Here is a 20,474-nt window from a genome sequence, read left to right as displayed (position 1 = left end):
TTGATTGGGTGTCTTTCCTTCTCTTCTGTCTTTCTCTGTCCCATCCTGAAGGGCACCTTTTATAAAAACATGTTTGAGGGCCTTACCACCCTTCCCGTGGGCTTGTCCTAATCCTGGAGACTCAGATCCAAGGGGACAGCCCTTGGCACCTCGGCTGGAGGGAGCACAGCGCGGAGGCCTGGGGTGGGCGTGAGCGTGTGGACAGGCCAGCACGTGGCCGGCGGGGCTGGAGCTGGGGACAGACCTGGGCGGTCACGTGGCCGGCAGGACGGGCGGAGGCGCACGGAGCTGGGCCTTCGCTCCAAGGGTGGGGTTACGCCTGAAGACCCAGAATCAGAAGAACGCCCCGTGCCTTTCGTGGGAGGTGAGCCTCTGAGAGAAGCGTTTCCCGCCACAAAACCCCGCACCTCCTGGGTCGTGGAAACTGGGCTGAGCGCTGGGAGGAGGCTGGGGAGCGGCCCGCGCCCTTCCTTCAGCGGCCGCCTTCATCACTTCAGTTTAGTTTAGGACTAAAACTCCTTTCTGAGCGCTGATTCCACCGTCCCGCGCCCCGGCCCTCCCCAGCCCTCGTCTGGGGTCCTTCTCCCCGCCCCCGGGGCCTCAGGGGAGCCGGCGGGGTGACGGGCCCCGCCCACGGTGGGGACAAGGCCGCGCCCCCCCGGGCGGCGCTCATCCCCTCTCTCCCCGCAGCGGTCGGACCCGCAGCTGCTGGCGCAGTTCTACCACGCGGACGAGGAGCTGAGCCAGGTGGCCGCTGAGCTGGACAGTCTGGACGGGCGGAAGGACCCCCAGCGCTGCACGCTGCTCGTCAGCCAGTTCCGCTCCTGCCAGGTGAGCGGCGGGACGGAGGGGAAGGAGGGCGCGGGCCAGGGGAGCGTCTCAGGGAGGGAAACCAGACCGGAGTGGGGCCGGGGGGACATCCCGGGGACAAGAGCAGGTTGGAAGGGGCGGGTTCGCGGGACACCCTCGGAGAGGAACGTGGGAGGACGAGGAGCCGGCACGAGGAAGGGGACGACGGCCCGCGGGGCCGCCGCAGAGCTGGCAGGGTGGCGACCTCCTGCTGTAGGGTTCAGCTGGTCCTGGACACCATGCTGGGAATTCCTCTCGGTTCCCTGAGCCCGGGAGGCTTCACCAGCACGAGAGCACGTGGATGAAGCAAGTTTTGTCAAGTGACCGTCTGGGTCGGTCATCAAGTTCCAGAACCTTCTCGGTGTATTCAGCCCAGCAGTCTGAGTCTCTCCACCGGGGAGGTGAGGGCTGTGCGTCCTAGATCACAGGGGTGGGTCTGGGGAAGCAAATGTCCCATCGTGTGTTTCAAGCATCAAGGGTTCTTACAGAATCCTTGAGGGGGCGGGGAGAGTACACCCCATCCCATTCACATCTCTCAGGAGGGTCCAGGGACCAAGGGGACAGGAGGGTCTCCCGACTGGCTGGTCTGTCGATGCCCTGCTTCCCCACCGGAGGATGTCCTTCCTGTGCCCTCAGCTCGCCCACCGCTGGCAGCGAGGAGGCCTCTCTCTGCCCCCTCCCCCCACCACAGGGTGGGGCTCCCTGCAGGGGGCTGTGTTTACTCCCAAGGCCACTTATGCCCGCTCACTGGCTATTGTAACTGCATGTTACACAGAGTGACCGAGTGGGGTGAAACTCGGCTTGTGCCTTGCAGAGCCTCGGCAGGGAAAATCAGAGAGGGGGGACGGCCCTGGGAGTGGATGCGTGTGAGGCCGCTTTAAAAAGGTCGAGAAACGAATCATAAAAATCAGCCAAAGTAGTTCACGCTCACATAGCGACACAAGCGTCTTTCACTTCTCACTGCTGTCTGAAGACCCCTGTGTCGGGGTCCCCAAAGCCACGCTGGGCTTCCAGCAGGAGGACACGCAGGGCTCACGTATACTCAAGGCTCTGATCCATCACAGTGAAGGGCTGTGAAGCAGAACCACCGAAGGGAGAGGGCCTGGGGGCGAGGTCCAGAGGAAACAGGCGCTAGCTTCCAGAACCCCGTCCTGTGGAGTGACGCGGGCCGCGCTCCACCCCCCAGCGACACGCTGTCCCCAGGGAAGCTCGTCAGAGACGCAGAACCGGGGCTCTCATTGCGGGCCCGCAGGCTCCGCAGGCCCCTCTGCCGGGCACACACCGAACTCCAGCCCCGGGGAGGGGGGAAGGGTGTCAGCACAGACACAGCAGGGGAGGCCCAGGGAGCCCCCCATCCCAACACCCCAGCTCCCGGACGCCAGCCCAGGGCCAGCCTCGCACGCAGGCCTCGCAGAGGGCAGCAGCCAGGCCCGCTGGGAGGACCCCTCTCCCCACAAACGCGTGGCTGAAAGTTATGGCTGAGGCATCCTGGGTGCTGGCTCTGTACTCAGCTGCCCGCCCCAGGAAAACGGACTCAGAAGAGGCGCCGAAGTGAGCCTCCCCGTGTGTACCGTAACTTCATAAAGGCTTGTCACTGTCACATTTGTTTCACTGGCCAGTTACTGGAGCTCCTTGTTTTGTCAGGGTTTCGCACTACAGTGAATTTCTACAAAGCTCAGCTATTTAGGTTGGAAAGTCACTTTTATTTCTAACATCTCTCTTGAAACAGGTACTTTTTTTTTTTTTGGCTGTGCCGATCAGCTTGTGGGATCTCAGTTCCCCAACCAGGGATTGAATCAGGGTCATGGCAGTGAAAGCCCGGAATCCTAACTACTAGACCACCAGGGAACTCCCCGAAACAGGCATTTTGCCATTTCTAATTTTCATTGACCTTCACGATGCTGTCAGTTCATTTGTTCATTCATTCCTTCATTCAACAGCACTCACTTGCAGAGATGCCCCTGGGCAGAGGGTGGATGATGTCATAGGAGGGAGCCAGGCAGGCGCAGGGGAGGTGGGCATTTGGCAGGCCGTTGCGGTCAGGGAGGGGCTTCGACAAAGGCCAAGAGCACGGGGTGATGTGTGTGATCACAGCACGAGAACCGAGATAACGTGCAGGTCTGACGGAGGCGGCTGGCTGCAGCCCACTCTGCCGGGTCACTTGCTGGCCTTGATTTTAGAGCACGGTTGCCCTGGGGAGGTCACCCAACTCCAGATTTAGCTGGTCCCCCATCCCCTGAAGTTCCCAGCACCTGTGAGTCAGTTCTAGAGGATGTGGACGCCCCTGCCAAGTACCCAGAGGTCATGAATTTCTCGGCCCTGGGTAGTGGCTCAGCCCCCTGTCGGGGGCACCTCAGGCCTCCCAGGTCCCATCAGACCAGGTGGACCCTCAGCTGAGCAGGGGGCATCTGTGCAGAGTACGCATGGCAACGCCAGCCTGGCCCGGCTCTGCTTTCCGGGGGCCCCTGCGGGTCCTCACGTTGGTCTCAGTGCCGCTCAGGTCATACCTTCTGTCTGGGGTCAGCCAGACAGGCTGGTGCCATGCTGGGTGTGGTGTTTTGAACCTTCTGACCCGAAATGGGGTCTTCTAGCTAAGTCTCCAGCCTGACCAGGCACGCAGCAGAGGCCCAGTGAACCGCAGCTTCCCCCATGTGGCACTGTGGAGGGTGAGGCAGGTGCATTGCGGTTCAGCCTCTCTGGGCTGACTCTCATCCCAGTTAGAAGGAATCTAAGTAATGCGCCTTTGCGTAAACTGAACTTTCTTCAGGAAAATTGTGGGCTAGGGCACACATGAGTATGCAGGTGGTTTCTGATGACGTTTGCACGGGTTTTCGTTTTCCTTCTTGCTTCAGAAAATCATAAAGGATTTAAGGAATCATGCTGATGGTGCAGTAGGATGAAATGCATTCTGGGCTGTTGTTATGCACTGAAGTGTGTCCCCACCCCTCCCCCAATTCATGTGTTGAAGCCCTAACTCATAGCGCCTCAGGTGTGACTGCATTTGGACGTGGAGCCCTCAAAGAGCTGATTAAGGTAGAATGAGGTCACTGGGGTGGGCCCTGATCCAATCTGAGTGATGTCCTTACAAGAAGAGGCAGGTAGGACACAGACAGGCACAGAGGGACCACCACGTGAGGACACTAAATCCCTTATCAGACGATGACTTGCGAACATCTTCTCCCAGTCTGTGGATTATCTTGTCATTCTCCTAGCAGTTTTGCGAAGAGCCTAAGTTTCAAATTTTGATGCAGCCCAATTTACCTATTTTTTCCTTATATAGATCATCCTTTTGGTGTCATATCTAAGAAATCTTGGTCTAACCCAAGGTCATCAAATTCTCTCATTTTCTTTCAGAAAGAAAGAAAGGTTTTTTATTTATTTATTTATTTGGCTGCGTTGGGTCTGTTGCTGCGCGCGGCCTTTCTCTAGTTGCGGCAAGCAGTGGCTACTCTTCCTCGTGGTGCGCGGGCTTCTCACTGTGGTGGCTTCTCTTGTTGCGGAGCACGGGCTCTAGCCACACGGGCTTCAGTAGTTGTGAGGTTTTATATTTAGGTCTCTCATCCATGTTGACCTAACTTGAGTATATGGTGTGAGCTTTCAACCAACATTCATATTTTTCTTTGCAAATGAATTTTCAATTGTTCCAGCATCATTTGTTGAAAGACCATACTTTCTCACTGAAAAGGCTGTCCTTTTTGTACTAAATTGTTCTTGCACCTTTGTTGAAAATCATTTGTCCATATCTGTGTGGGTCTATTTCTGGGTCCTCTAGTCCGTTCCGCTGATCTGTCTTAAGGCCAGTATCACACTGTCATAATTATGGTAGGTTTAAAGTAAGTTGTAAAATCAGAGGGCATCAGATCTCCAACTTTGTTCTTCTATTTCAAAGTTGTTGTGGCTATTCTAGGTTCTTTGCATTTCCCTATGAAACTTAAAAACAGCTTGTAGATGTCTACAAAAAAAGCCTGAGTTTTTGATTGGGATCACATTTAATCTATAGATCAATTTTGGGAAAAGCATTGAGTTTTTCACCATTCAGTGTGATGTTAGCTATCGTAGGGTTTTCATAGATGCTCTTTTTCAGGCTGAGGAAGTTGCCATCTATTCATAGCTTGCTGAGAGTTTTATCAGGAATGGATGGATGTTGGATTTTTTTCAAATGCTCCGTGTCTGTTGAGGTTATCGTGTGTTTTCCTTTCCTCTTAGTTTGTTGATATGGTAAATTACATTTAGATGTTATTAACTATTTTTATTACTGTCCGCCCCATCACCCACAGCAACAGGGAGGGACAGATGGGATCAGCCCCTGTAAGGTTCCTACTGTATGTGTGAGGTGGTATCGAACTCTTTGAAAGTAGTCTTATGTCTTTATGTCATACGTGTTCGTCTTACATGTGTTTAGACTCACACTATATTGTCAGTGTTTTTGTTTAAACAGTCAAATGTTTTGTAAAGAAAATTAAACAATAATAAAGGCTCTTGCATTTTTCCCGTGCGGTCGCCCTTTCTGGTCTCTCTGTTCCTTCGTGAAGATCTCAATTTCCATCTGGTGTCTTTTCCCTTTTGCATGAAAGACTTTCTTTAGCATTTTTTGTAGTGCAAGTCTGCTGGTCATGAATTCTTATCTTGCCATCAACTTGGAAAGCTATTTTTGCTGTGTTTAGAATCCTAAGTTATCATTTTCCCCTCAATACTTGAAAGATGTTCTTCCACTCTTCTCACTTGCATTGTGAGAACGCTAATGTCATCTTACCTTTGTTCCTTGTATGTACAATTTTTTCTCTTGCTACTTGTGAGATTCTCTTTTTATTAGTTTTCATCCATTTGATTATGCTGTGACTTTGTATCGCTTTCTTTGTGTTTCCTGTGCTTAGGGTTCATTGAACTTCTTGGATCTGTGAGTTTATAGTTGTCATTAAATTTGGGGAAAAAATTAGTCACTATTCCTTCACATATTTTTTTGTTTCAGTTCTCCTCCTCTTGGGTCTTGAATTATACATATTTTGACATATTGAGGTTGTCCTAGAACTCACTGATGGTCTCTTCATTTATTATTATTGGTATTTTCTCTCTGATAAATTTGGGAAGTTTCAATTGCTATGTCTCCAAGTTTATTGTTCTTTTTTTCTGACCTGTCTAATCTGAGGTTAATCCCATCCAGTGTATTTTTGTTTTCACCTCAGATACTGTAAGTTTTGTCTCTGGATCAGTTTGAGACCTTTTTGTTTCTTCATTGATTCTACGTAACTTTCTGAACACACACAAGTCAGTTATGACAGCTACCTTCATCCCCTGTTCTATCACCTCTGTCAGGTCTGGGTTGGTTTCGATGGGTTGCTTTTTCTTTTCATCATGTGTCATATTTTCTTAATTCTTTGCAAGCCTGGTAATTTTTTAAATAATTTTTTAAAAATTATTTATTTTTGGCTGCGTTGGGTCTTTGTTGCTGCACACGGGCTTTCTCTAGTTGCAGAGAGCAGGGGCTACTCTTCGTTGTGGTGCGCAGGCTTCTCATTGTGGTGGCTTCTCTTTGTTGCGGAGCACGGGCTCTAGGAGCGCGGGCTTCAGTAGTTGCAGTGCACAGGCTTCATTCGTTGTGGCTTGTGGGCTCTAGAGCACAGGCTCAGTAGTTGTGGTGCATGGGCTTAGTTGCTCTAAGCCCATGGGATCTTCCCGGACCAGGGCTCGAACCCGTGTCCCCTGCATTGGCAGGCGGATTCTTAACCACGTGCCACCAGGGAAGCCCAAGCCTGGCAATTTTTGAATTGGATGCCTGACCTTGGGAATTTTACCTTGCTGAGAGCTGAATATTTTTTTCCATAAACTTTTTTGAGCTTTGTTCTGTGATACAGTTTGGTTACTTAGAAATGGTTTGATCCTTTTGCATCCTGTTTCTTTAAGGTGTTAGGCAGGATCAGAGCTGTGTTTAGTCTGGGGCTAAGAATAGTCTGCTACTGAGGCAAGACACTTTCGGTATCTACCCAATGCCCTGTGAACCGTGAACTTCTCTACTCTTCGGGCCTGTGCCCAGCTGAATACTCAGGGGCCTCCCCAGAGGCTGTCTCCCTGGGCAGCTCACTTACGTCTGCTACTCTGTCCTCTGGATTCTGGCTGCCTTGGTCTCCCCGGGCTCTCAGCTCTGTCTCTTCAACTAGGGAGTTTGCTGGGTCCCACGTGGGTACCTTCTGTCTGTGCCACGACCTGAAAATTCCCTCCAGGCAGTGAGCTGGGCAGTCATAGCTCCCACCTCATTTGTTTCTCTTCTCTCTGGGATCACTTACTGCCTGACGTCCAGTGTCTGGACAACCGCTGTCTCATTTGCTTCCATTATTGTTGTTTGAAGAAGTAAATTTCATGCATGTTGCCCCACCTTGGGTGGAATCAGACGCCCCAGTAAACGTCGTTGAGGGACACTGTGTGTTCAGCACTGCTCTATCACTGGGGACCCATCAGTGCAGGGAAAAAGCCCTCGCCCTCAGGCAGCTGCCATCCTGGGGCTGGGCAGGGTGGGAGCACTGCCACTAAAAGGCCACACAACTTTGGGTAAGCCCTGCCACCTTGCTGGGCTAAGATTCCTGGCTCTCAATACCAGCTGACGTTTTCTGAGCCCTTGCTGTTATTTTTGCCACTATTTGTTCATTGCTTCGTTGAATCGTGAGAAAGAGACCTGCCCACCCAGAAAACCTTTTAAACAGAGCTGACAATAGGACCACTTGATGTTGGTTGGATTTATTTTTATGTTTTGTGCGATTTCCTTATGGTGCAGAATTTCCTTCAGAGTTTAGTGCATCAGTTGTTTGCATTAGAAAGTCATGCTTCCCGCTCACATCTACTGCCTAAGAAAAATGAAACTCAAGCCTCAGAGGGTGGAGAGGAGGACTGTTGAGATATGAAATTGCTGAGGGTGAGGGTGTGCTGTCTTTTTTTGGAAAGCAACTTGGTGGAATGTAATTAGGGCCTATAAATGCACTTCACACTCTTTGACTTTGTAATGCTACTTCTAGGGATGAGTGGATTCTGAGGGACTAACCCAAAATTCAGTGTCAGGCACCGCAGTGGTGATCGCGTTACTCACGGTAAATTAGAAATGACGTAAATGTCCAGCAGAAGAGGAAGCAGGGAGTTAAAAGGATGGTCCGTGTGCTGGAATCTTACGTGGCTCCCCGTCACAAGCTGGATTTGTGGAAAGTGATAATAACAGGTCCCAACAGTAAATGACAGCAGCAGAGTACAAAATTATGTCCACAGATGATCCCAACCGTGCTGCTGATGGGAAGCAGCCCACGGGGACAAGAACCGGAAGCGTGCCACCTGCAGTCACTGTCCCAAGGACATTCCCTGCCCCTCCACTTTCCCATGTTTCCAGTTTCTCTGGGATGAATGGGTATTAATCTTACCTTTAACAAATTAAAGAAACAAACTAAACTTTCAACATTCTTACAATTCTACTGAATGGATGATGGACGTTTAAAGAACAGGACAATTTTGAGAAAAGAATGGGATGTAATTTAAGATGCAGTAAAACAGGTTTGAGAAGACCAGTCTTACACGTGGTCTCCTAGTGATGTCTGTCCCGACAGCAGGTCTTGCCTGTGTCGCGATCATGCCCAGGGTGACACAGGCTTATATGTTAATCAAAGCAGCACAGCAAGTGGGTGGTGAAAATCCACTTTTTGTGTGTCTGTCCACCTAGCATTTCCATTCCTCCAGCTCTCTCCTAAGAAATTTGTGTACAGGAGTTCAGAGAGATGCTCGGGGCGGTCATCGTGGCTGAGGCTGCAGGGAGCCCAGGTGCACAGGTCCGCAGGGAAAGGTACAGCCGTCACAAAGGGCGATGCACCATGAACTTGGTGACTGACGTGGGACGCGCCCTCAGCCCTCGTGGCGGGTGCTCTAGACACCTGGACGTGGGGAAGGGTGTGCTCTTCACTCTGGATACTTCTGGAAAGTTTGAGCTCCTTGTAGCAGTTGCAGAGCAGGCCCACGTGTGCTACCACATCACCTCGTCACCCTAACCTGCACTGGGCTTGCTTCTCCGACTTTCCAAGCAGTCGTGTCAGCCGCCAGCTGGAGCTGCGTCTGAGCGCACTTCCTGTTTCTGTTTCAGGACAACGTGTTAAACATCATTAACCAGATCATGGATGTGTGCATCCCCCAGGACCGCGCCCCACGGGATTTCTGTGTCAAGTTCCCCGAGGAGATCCGGCACGACAACCTGGCCGGCCAGCTCTGGTTTGGCGCCGAGGTAGCGGGTGGCCGCCGGGGTCCAGGGTCACGGTGCTGCAGGGCCCGGCGTCTCCCCCTCCAAGGGTTACAGATGGTGCTGAGCCTGTAGGGTGGTGGGGAGGCGAGAACATGCTCCCTGGAAACTATACACAAGCAGATATAGACACGAGGCCTCACATGTGATTTCTATGAGGTTCTCAGGCCCCCAGACACGTAGGGCCTAAAAGCGGTTCTTATTACAATAATGCTGGTATTCGGAACAGCACTGCCCGTCCTGCACCCGCAGGACTGTTTCTTCTTGCGGGGCGGGGCAACTGCGCCCTGGCCCACACTCCAGCCGCCACGCACAGGGCCCCTCCCATCTTGGTCTTCACCTCCTGAGGAGGAGCCTGAGGCACGGGAGGGAGGTGCCCGCCCAGGGAGGCAGGACCAGCCTCACCCCAGCCAGTGGTGACCCGTGGGACACCCAGACGACCCCTTGGCCTTGCTCTCGGGACCCTAGGGGTGTGCGCTGCCCCGTCCTCCCTGCCTCAGCTCTGCAGGACTCCTGGAATGCCCCCCTCCCACACGCTGCCGGGCCCTCGTGCCCACCGGCTCCCCCCTTTCAGCCCACTCCACCCGGCTCCTCTGAGCCGCACCTGGTTGGGCGTCCCTGCTGGGGCCCTGGGTAGGCCGTCTCTCCCCCCAGCCTCAGTGCTCAGCTCTGCAAAGCGGGTCCCAGGGGCAGGGGCAGCTGTGCAAGCCATGCGGTGATGCAGGGAGCCTTTACGGACACGAGGCGTCTGCTTCCTAGAACACCTGGATTTCCTGGGGAGCCGCGGTCAGTCCCGGTGCGGTGGACCTGGAGTACGGCCGGAACCTGGCGTCTGTGGGCCGGGTGGGGAGGGGACAGGAGTCACATGGCCCGGAGGCCCCTGCATGGAGCCCCCAAACCCGAGGGCACTTGTTCTCACCGCCGTGATGGCTCTGCATCTAAGAGAAACCAGGAGGGAGCAGGCGCCCCAGAGCGGAGGCGGGGGGTGGGGGGGCAGGAATATGAGGGAGGGGCTCCCGGAAGGGAGGCCTGGGAGGCGTCTCCGGGATGAGGCGCCCCAGCCCCACCGTTGCTCTGCCCTCCGGTCCCACCTCTGGCTGTACAGTCTTCTCGGGCGCCGTTGGGGGGGCCTTTCTCAGCGCCCGCTGTCGTGGGTTCCGGAAGCCCGCACGCTCCGGGCGCCGAGGACACGCGGGTGGGGCCTCCCTGACGCCCTCTGCCGCCCGCAGTGCCTGGCAGCTGGCTCCATCATCATGAACCGCGAGCTGGAGAGCATGGCCATGCGGCCGCTGGCCAAGGAGCTGACCCGCAGCCTGGAGGACGTGCGCGGCGCCCTCCGCGACCAGGCGCTGCGGGACCTCAACACCTACACGGAGAAGATGCGGGAGGCGCTGAGGCACTTCGACGTGCTGTTCGCCGAGTTCGAGCTGAGGTGACCGAGGAACCCTAACCCTTTGCCCCGTGGGGAGGGCTGGGGGCGGGCAGCTCCGCCGGCTCTGCGTCTGCAGCAGGAAAACTCCGCGGAGGGAGGCGCGGGCTGGTTCCGGGCCGTCGCGCGGGGGGGGGGAGGGGGGGGCGGGAGCACGGCGTACGGGGAGGGGCGGAGGCGGGCAGAGGCGACCCAGGGACGCAAGGGACGCCGGGTCCCGCCCAGCACCTCTGCTGCTGGTGGTCCTGCGGGTGAAGGTCACGGTCAGCACAACGCCCCGCCCCCAGCACGTCTCTGTGCCCGGACGTGGGACGCGGCAGGAGCCAGGAGGAAGTGGAGGCCGCTCGGGGGCCTGCTGGGGCCCCCAGCTCCGTGGGGTGAGGGGGGCGCCTCTCCAGCTCAGCGGGTCTGCCCTTCGCACCCCCACTAGCTCCCTGGGGCGTTCCCGCCCGCCCACGGCAAAGGACATGGCGTGGTCCCTGGGGCCCTCACAGGACGGGCTGTGGAGGACCCGGGACTGCGGGGAGGGGCCTGCGCGGCGTCCACAGACACAGAGACGCTGGAGGTAGATGAGAAGCAGGACCCCAGAGCCCGTCCACGGTGGCCCGGTTAATGAAAACTGTCCGTCCTGTGCCTTGTGGGCCCCAGAATGAAGTCAGGCATTCCAGCCGGTTCTCTAGGGAGTGGGCGCCACAAATGAGCTTAATAGTTTTGGCCGGCTCTGTCTGCTCCACATCTTTCCAACTGAGCTTTCGTAACAAGAAAAAATAGTGACAGAAAAATGTTCTCACCTGGAGAGTGGGTGGAGCCCCCGGCCCTGCCCTGCGTGGGGGCCCAGGGGTTGTCCGCCCGCCCTGCACAGGGTCAGTCACTACCTCGAGGCTGGGGACAGTCGGGGCAGTGGGCAGTGGCGGTTCCGGGGTGGGCAGGGCTGTGGGACCCAAGGAGGTGCTGCTTGAGGCCTGACCCTGGGAGGAGCTTTGGCTCAAAATATAAACGGTGATGCTGGGGGGGGGGGGGCGGTGTTTATGAAGCTGCTGAGATGCAGCCGGGCTCCAGTTGGAGGGACCTCATTTGGTTGTCAGTTAAGACACCCTTGGTTCCGGGAGATACCAGATGGCCCTCACTCCCTTCTCTTTGTTTGCAGCTACGTGTCGGCCATGGTGCCCGTGAAGTCCCCGCGGGAGTACTACGTGCAGCAGGAGGTCATCGTGCTGTTCTGTGAGACGGTGGAGAGGTGAGGCCACCTGGGAATGGCGGGGCTCCTGCTGCCCCGGGCCTGGGTGAGGGCTGCACCGGGACAGGGGCACCATGTGCATGTGCCACAGGGCCTCCACACACACGACTGTTCCTCAGCCCCAGTGTCCCCTTTCTCTGGGCCCAGACCCTGCAGGTGGAGCTGACATGGTTGAGAAGGGCTCCATGCTCACCTCCTCACCTCCCTCACCTCCCTCACTTCCTCACCTCCCTCACCCTCCTCACCTCCTCACTTCCCTCACCTCCCTCACCACCCTCACCTCCTCACCTCCTCACCTCCCTCACCACCCTCACCTCCTCACCTCCCACACCTCCATCACATCCTCACCTCACCTACCTCACCTCCCTCACCACCTCACCTCCCTCACCTCCTCACCTCCCACACCTCCCTCACCTCCTCACCTCCCTCACCTCCGTCACATCCTCACTTCCTCACCTCCCTCACATCCCTCACCTCCCTCACCTCCTCACCTCCCTCACCTCCCTCACTTCCTCACCACCCTCACCTCCTCACCTCCTCACCTCCCTCACCACCCTCACCTCCTCACCTCCCACACCTCCATCACATCCTCACCTCACCTACCTCACCTCCCTCACCACCTCACCTCCCTCACCTCCTCACCTCCCACACCTCCCTCACCTCCTCACCTCCCTCACCTCCGTCACATCCTCACTTCCTCACCTCCCTCACATCCCTCACCTCCCTCACCTCCTCACCTCCCTCACCTCCCTCACCTCCTCACCTCCCTCACCTCCTCACCTCCCTTGCCTCCTCACCTCCCTCACCTCCATCACCTCCTCACCTCCCTCACCTCCATCATCTCCTCACCTCCTCACCTTCCTCACCTCCTCACCTCCCTCACCTCCCTCACCTCAACTCCTCACCTCCCTCACCTCCTCATCTCCTTCACCTCCCTCCCCTCCCTCACCTCATCTCCCTCACCTCCCTCACCTCCTCACCTCCCTCACCCCCTCACCTCCTTCACCTCCCTCCCCTCCCTCACCTCACCTCCCTCACCTCCTCACCTCCCTCACCTCCCTCACCTCCCTCTCCTCACCTCCCTCACCTCCCTCACCTCCCTCACCTTCCTCTCCTCACCTCCCTCACCTCATCACTTCCTCACCTTCTCCCCTCCTTTCTCCTCCCTCCACCTCACCTCATCACCTGCATACCTCCTCACCTCCACTCCTCTTCTCCTCACCTCCTCACCTCCCCTCCTCTTCTCCTCACCTCCTCACCTCCCCATCTCCTCACCTCTTCCTCTCCTCATCTTGGTTCTGGGAGACACCCGGTGGCCCTCACTCCCCACCTCCTGCTTTCCTTTCGTCCACTCTTCTTCCCTACAGGCCAGGATGGAACCTTTGCTGAGCTGGGTTTTGGAGGTGAATCATCACTATTCTCATCGTGGCTTGTATGGGGTGTGTGGGGTCAGATTTGAAGTCAGATTTTCTGAATAGACTTTGGGACTAAGATTTAATCCAGAATGTTCCTTATATGTGACTTGCACTTTAGTAGTAGGTAAGTTTTGAAGGTGTCTAATATCACATCGTCAGTTTGTTAATTTTAAAGACGAATTATTCACTGTTATACGCTGAGAGATATTTCAAGTCACTCAAGAATAAGATGACAGGAAATACCCTTTATTTAGAACATGACGACGCCAGCAGCGCTTGCTCACGCACGTAGAGAAAGCGTTTCGTATACCTGCAAGAGAGAAGAAATCCAGGAGAGCAATTCGGGTTTCTTGGCAGTGTGAAATGGTTCGGAGCAGTGTTTCTGCTCCACGTTTATCCTTCCGCTTTGGGTGCCTGAGAGCACAGCTGTCCTCACTAGCTCCCCTCGGCGAGCACCCCTCACTCACCCCTGCTTCCTCCGTCAGCAGTGGGGTCGGGAAGTGGGAAGATGGGGCAGGCCAAGCGTCAGCCCCCTGCGCCGGAACTTGCAGAGCGGGGCTCGTCCAGCAGCTGGCCGCCAAGCGCCGACGTGGGTGAGGGTTGCACGGCTGCCTTGCCCTCCCCTGTCTGGCCGTGGGTCGCCCCTGCTCACTCTCTCCCTCCCCTGCCAGGGCCCTGGACTTCGGGTACCTGACCCAGGACATGATTGATGACTACGAGCCAGCCCTCATGTTCACCATCCCCAGGTTGGCCATCGTGTGGTGAGTGTTCCCCTGCCTGGGACCGTCGTTTCTCAGAAACCTGGCAGGATCGTCAGGTCCGTGGTGCCAGGCCCCTCTGGGTGGTGGTAAGTGGTACTTGTACCCCGAAGGGGGCTGCTCAGCCACCCCAGAGCAGCTGCCAGGTGGTCCTGCCCTTGTCCCAGCAGACAAGGAACCAGGTGTCCCGAGTGCCTCCCACTCAGCCAGCCTAGATGGTGCAGGACGGGTGAGCATGACAGCCACGTGCACTCCCAGCCCTGGGAAGAGGCCCCCACGCTCAGGCACAGGGGCCCCATCAGGGGCTGTGGGAGCGGCTTTGAAGGGACGAGAGGCGAGGTGCCCCTGGTCCCCCCCGGAGGATGTGGTGGGCGTGTTTGGAGGATTCATGGGCTGGCAGGGAGGTGGAGCCTGTTGGGTGAGGGGCAGGTGGGCGGCAGCCGGCCTTGCGATGGGGTGGGAGCATGGCTGCTGAGAGCAGGGGAGCGCTGGGTTAGGCCTCTGGGGTCTGTGGCCTCAAAGGTGTCACGGCAGCACGTGGGGTCAGTCGTGAAGCACGCTTGACAGGAAGTACTCGGTCACGTGCTGAGCCTTGCGGAGCCTCTCAGAGCCAAGGTCAGAGCCCAGCTGTTCTGGGCTTGGTCCACTCTGCTCAGCCGCACCCGGACTCCCAGACACAGACCGCCTTCCCTCCCGCCAGGTGAGGGAGCGTGGGGCGGGTGGGCACGGGCGCCCGGGGGGCAGCTGGGGTGCAGCTAGGCAGGGAGCCGGTTGTAGGTGTGGATGTCAGTGGACTGGCCTGGGGAGCGTGCGGGGGACACAGAGGCACAGGCCCTGGGGAGAACTCACTGCGGGTGAGCACCTCCTACGGCAGGTCCGTGGGGCGGTGGCAGCGCTGCAGGATGGGCCAGCCTCTGGGACAGAGGGGCGTCCCTGGACCGCAGGGAGCTGGACGAGTCATGTGCCGCGTGCGGGAGGGGTGGGGAGCAGGCCGGGCAGACGACCCTGGGCCGGGCCAGAAGCGGCTTCCACTGCCCAGGACTGTGGAGGTGTCGTGGCGGGGAGCCTGACGTGCCATGAAGCGCAGAGCGGACTTGGCGAGGAGGGCCCGGGGAGGTGGGCAGGCGGGGTGGGGCTGCCAGTGCCCAGCACTCGGGGAAGCCTGAGCGGCCGCCTCCAGTGTGCAGGGTCAGCTCCCAACACTTGAGTCTTGCCTTGGGCTTGGGGACCGGCCTGGCCCCCACCTCGCTCTTCCTGGCCTCACTGTGCTCCAGAGCTGCCTTCCCTCTGGGAGGTCTCTGTAGTGGTCTTGGGAGGAACCAGAACCTTTCCAGAACCTCCCGTCAGTTTCCACTGTCTTAGAGGGAACCTGTTCTAAATCTCGGGGGAGGGCCAGAGACTCTTAGACAGCACGCCCGTCTTAAGATAAAAGCAAGGACGTTGAACAGAAACACGTTTCTGGGTTTCCACGCTCGAGTCTGTGGTGTGTGCTCGGCTCCTTGCGGCTCCCCGGTGCCGGCGGCCCAAGGCTAGGGTGTGCAGGGTGGTGCTGTCCAGCCTCACCATGCTCACCGAGCTGGCCTTCCAAGGCCACTTCTCCCTGAGTGGGGTCATTGGGCCCTCTCTGCTGACCTCAGGCCACATTCTGACACCTGAACTTGTCTGGGTCCTTGTCTCGGGAGTGCCCTGGGCAGGGCCTTTTTCCTGTCGGGCACCTCCTGGAGGTCTCGCGTGGGGTCCTCTCCAGCTTAGGCTGGAGGGAGGCCTGGAAGCGGAGCCGCGGGGCCTCTGAGGTCATGAGGGGAGGCTCTGAGTCGCAGCGAGGAGAGGCTGGGTCTGAAGTTGAAGTGGAGGCGGGGCAGGAGCCCAGAGCCTGGGGGCTTCACGGCAGCCACTGAGAAGCCCTCAGGGCCCCTAGAGCCCCCAGCCCCCCATCAGAAGCAGGTCTCCAACCTCGCAGCCAGGCTGTGGGTCTGAGGATCTGAGGAGCGCCAGGCTTAACCAGAAGGAGTGGGGAGAACTGGCTTGTAAGCAGCTGGTCCTGGAGCCAGCCGCCCCCTTCAGGGACGCTCACAGGGTCCCTCTGGGACCCACAGTGCAGCCACCCGGCTCCCTCTCTCAATTCCTCGTTGTACACAGAGGCCACTGCTGCCCAGCTTGGGGCCCAGGACTCACTCCTTCCTGGATTCACCTGTGAGCATGTATTAAGCACCTACTGCATGCCGGCCCTGTGCTTGTCCCCATATATCTGGGGATGACCGTGAGGGAGGCGCACACGTACACAAGGCAAGCAGTTGCCATGGAGTATTCTGGATGCTGGGGTGCGGTTGGGGGTTTGGTGCAGGGACCGTCTGGGGTGGATCTCTTCTCCCGGGCCAGCGAAGGTTCCCGTCCAGTCCCCTGGCCCACCTGCTTCTTGGCAGCCGAGGGCTCGGGCCTTCCCGTGGCTCCAGCCCATGGGAGCAAAGGCGAGTGTGGACAATGCCCCCTGCCCGGCCCTCCGCAATCTCAGGGTCCCCTCCAACCTTCTCTCCCCGCCTCACCTGCCGCCCACTCCCTTCCTTGGTGCGCACCACTTCCTGCACAGGGTGTTCCCATGTTTCCTCCCAGGAGATTACTTTTAAGCCATGTTATTGAGATAAAATTCACATACCATATGACTCACCCGTTTGAAGTGTACGATTCAGTGGTTTTTAGTCAATTTGCAGAGTTGTGCAACCGTCACCACTAATTTCAGGGCATCGTCATCACTGAAAAGATACCACTTACCCCTCAGCCATCACCTCCACCCCTGTAATCCCATCTCTCTGTAGATTTGCCTGTTCGGGATATTTCGTGTAAATAGGATTTGGGTGACTTGTGTCTCCCCCATGGGCCTATGCGTGTCACGGGGCAGGGGCGCTCACCTGCACTCACTCACGTGTCCTTAGTGCCCGGCAGGTGGTAGCGCAGTGAATTTTCGCAGAATTTTGTCGTGCTGATCTGACAGGGCACAAATATGAATTTGTAAAGTTTTTCACTGAAGTTTTAATCATAAAAATTTGACGGGGGGGGTATAGACCCGGAATTAAGGGATTGATTAAAAATGATACTCTAGCTATTAAAACAACATTAAGGATGAATCCCAAATGTCAGGGAAGAATTCCTAGTGTACCAGGTACAAAAATCATCACCAGTGTGTCTCTACTAAATTTCTGAACATGATAGGTATAAGTTTTGTAACAGAAATCAAAGCAATAAATGTTACTTTTTTATTGTGATAAAATATGCATGACATAAAACGGACCATTTTAACCCTTTCTGAATGTGCACAATGGCATTAAGTACATTCACGTCGTGCAACCGTGTGTGTGTGTGAGCACGTGCACGCGCGCATGTGTGTCGGTCACCTTTCTCTGGAGAACTCTGACCAACACACAGGTGAATCTTTCTCTTTTCTTCTTTTTCTTCTTTTTAATTTAATTTTTATTGGAGTATGGCTGATTTACAATGCTGTGTTAGTTTCAGGTGTACAGCAAAGTGAATCGGTTACACATATATCCACTCTTTTCTAGGTTCTTTTCCCATATAGGTCATTACGGAGTATGGAGTAGAGTTCCCTGTGCTCTACAGCAGGTCCTTATGAGTTATCTATTTTATATATAGTAGTGTGTATATGAGGAGGTGAATCTTTGTCTTCTGAGATTTGGTGGTGGATTCTTAGATTTGACACCAAAAGCATGAGCAACAAATTTTTAAAAATAATACATTGGACTTTATCAAAATTTAAAATCTGTGCATCAAAGGACATTACCAAGAAAGTGAAAGACACCTAAAGAGTGGGGGTGGGGCGGGCCCTCCCTCCATGCCGGACGTGCTCCCCCGGCCCACGCGAGCTGGACCTGGGCCGACCCCTCACCGTCCCCCGCATTATGCCGGGGCACCCCCGGGCCCAGCCACGTGCCTGCCAGGCTCCACTGTGGGGCTGCCTTGCATGGACGTGGGCTGAGAGGGCGCGATGCCCGGGTCACCAGCCCTGTGGGGCTGAACCTCTCCGTCTGATGGCTTGTTTCCAGGCCTGGTTCCCCGCATCTCCCCTTCCCACCCCTGCCCGTTGCATCAGCACCTGGGCCAGCTGGACACTGAACAGGTGTCTGCTGAGCTCCTCCTGGGACACGAAGACCAGCCTCACCCTTGTCCGCAGGGGTGCCCCGTCATGGGGACGCAGAAACGTGGCCGCCCCACGACCTCCTCTCTGCCTGTCCTGGCAGTTGGCGTCACTTCCCGGAGCTGCTGAGCGGGAGGGAACCCTGGGTGCTCCGGCGCGTGTGAGCACCGCTGGACAGAGCCGCGGGAGGCCTAGGTCCCCCGGTCTCCCACCAGAGGGGGTGGGCATGGTGGCTTTAGGGGTCTGTGCACAGCGCTCTCCTGCTGGATGGATTCTTTTCCGGGGCGCGCAGCTCCATGGAGGCCGTGCTGGGCAGGAGGGACCCTGCTTGCTCACTGGGGGGCAGCCCAGGCCTCCCCAGGACCCAGGAGGGGAGGCAGGGTCCCTCCCTGCCCCCATCGCTGCTTTCTGAAAGAGGAGATGGCCAGGATTCCCCAAACTTGCCTTTCTTCTGCCTGTTTTCACTCTGCCTTTGCACTGAGACCACTGCATTTACCCACCAAGTTAAGGCTCTGCCTTGGGAAATTGTCCCTCAAACACGGTTAATTGAACCATGACCGTTAGCTCATGGAAGATCCGTGAAGCAGCCCAGAAGGAATGGAGGCCCGGCCGTGCCCTCTGCCCTCCGCTGGCTCAGGACACAGGCCCTCGAGCTGGCCTCTCCTCGGGGCCTGAAGGCCACTGGTCATGCTGGTCACGGCCAGGTGTGCCCCAGGGGGGGCCTCACAGCCCATGTTTTTCCTGTTTTTAGAAAAAAAGGAAATCTTTTTGCCCATGAAACCAACCTTTTTTTTTAGGGGAAAACAGTCTCCTCGTTCAACTTCGTTTTTCAGTTTTTCTCACTGAACTGGGTGTTTTCCAGAAGTAATGGGGGCTCCCAGCTGGATGGGTGACCAGACCCTGAGGCCTGAAATAAGATCCTGTTCGTCCTCAGAGACGTGCCAGCGGCTCCTCATTTACACAGACAAGCCCCCGAGGCGCCGACCTATGCTCCATGGGGCCGTGAGGGGACAGGCCCGTGTTCACGGGTGGACGGTCCCTGGGCACCCAAGAGGTGCAGGAGGCATCCAGAGAAGGGTCCTCAGGGATAGGTGCTCTCTCCGAGAGACAGGTCTGGAATGATGGTCGCGCGTCTGGAGATGGGTGGGGCTGTGGCTACGGAGGTGAACACGGGACCCCCTGCTGCGGAATCGGGGCGCCCGGAGCTGGCATCTGGGCAGAGTCAGATGGGCCGTGGGGCCCAGTCCAGTGAAGGGGGTCCTCTCGGGGCACGGGGACGCCCAGCAGGAGGGTCCATCCTGCCTGAGGGGTGACGGGAGGCTGCCCCCATCTTGAAGGGTGCCTGACCGTAGGCCAGAGTGCTAGGAGGGGAAGGGGGCTTTGGAGACAGCGGCCGGGACACGACATTCACAGCCTGGCGGGGCCGGGAACCGGGAGAGCCTGTGGCCAGTGTGAGTCGGAAAGTCTCGGGCAGCCCCCGGACCTGGGGCATGTGGACGGAACTAGGGAGAGGTGGGAGAGCTGGGAGGACAGCCTGCGGGGCGCTGTCTGGAAAAATCTCGCCCTGTCTGCGCCATGCTTCCGCAGGACCCACACCCCCAGGGGCCAGCCCTGGGGTCAGGGCTCCACGCTGGTGGAGGGCTGGGCTGGGCTTCACCTCCAACTCCTGTTTCCCTTTTGGAGTAGATGGTTCCAGGGCCAGTTCTCACCAACCTCTGCATTTGTGGCATATTTAAACACAAACCCAGTGTTTCCATTTTCAAGGAGGCAGATTTTAGCAACAAACCTTGATGCTGATTTATCTGATTGTGGCTGGGAGGTGTGCAGCCATATTTTTATCATTATTTTATGATCCCTCAAACGGACATAGGCTAATCAACTTCGAAAGAGGATAAAATCTGGGTCATAGTTTTCACTGCTTTTTTCTAAACTTATTTATGATTCAATCGCAGAGGGGAAGCGTGTGCGGGGTGTGGTCTGGGCTGGCCACGCGGCTGCAGGACTTGACGTCAGGCTGGCTTTCTGTCTTGGATGCAGTGGCCTCGTGGTCTATGCGGATGGACCCCTGAACCTGGACCGCAAGGCAGAGGACATGTCCGAGCTCTTCCGGCCCTTCCACACGTTGCTGCGGAAAATCAGGTTGGCGGGGTGTGGGGGGGTGAGAGAGGGGAGGGGAGGGCGGTGTTTGCCTCTGAGCCCCCTCCCTTCTGTGACTGCTCCTGGGGGTTGGCAATGACCTCTCTGGACAAGGCTGGTCTTGCTTTGCCTTTACTGGACACCTCAAGGGTGGGTAGCTTGTCCCTGCCGAGCTTTAGAGGGTGGTAAACCTCACACTTCTGTGTGAGCTAATTCTTTACCTTCTGTCCACCTCGGGGGTGC

General features: G+C 56.7%; 1 protein-coding gene across 3 annotated transcripts in view; it reads left to right on the top strand.

The window, feature by feature from the left end:
- Window positions 1-8,956: 8,956 nt before the first annotated feature.
- Window positions 8,957-20,474, top strand: part of ZFYVE28 (zinc finger FYVE-type containing 28) — a 51,254-nt gene continuing 39,736 nt past the window's right edge. For 2 of the 3 annotated variants that reach the window (XM_089911403.1, XM_089911402.1), the window contains exons 1-5: window positions 8,957-9,094; window positions 10,339-10,541; window positions 11,686-11,775; window positions 13,862-13,951; window positions 20,133-20,234. In XM_089911403.1, the coding sequence (XP_089767529.1) occupies window positions 8,987-9,094; window positions 10,339-10,541; window positions 11,686-11,775; window positions 13,862-13,951; window positions 20,133-20,234 (593 nt within the window). In that variant the 5' untranslated portion in view covers window positions 8,957-8,986. The remainder of the gene's footprint in view (window positions 9,095-10,338; window positions 10,542-11,685; window positions 11,776-13,861; window positions 13,952-20,132; window positions 20,235-20,474) is intronic. The other variant, XM_089911405.1, reaches the window with a different exon arrangement.

Source organism: Delphinapterus leucas, chromosome 5 (genome assembly GCF_059928025.1).
Source record: "Delphinapterus leucas isolate spDelLeu-1000000601 "Yukka" chromosome 5, BTC_Dleu_Yukka2, whole genome shotgun sequence".
In the NCBI taxonomy this organism is placed as follows: Eukaryota; Metazoa; Chordata; class Mammalia; order Artiodactyla; family Monodontidae; genus Delphinapterus; species Delphinapterus leucas.
Note: the sequence above shows the minus strand (reverse complement) of the source record. Positions and strands in the feature narration are given on the sequence as shown.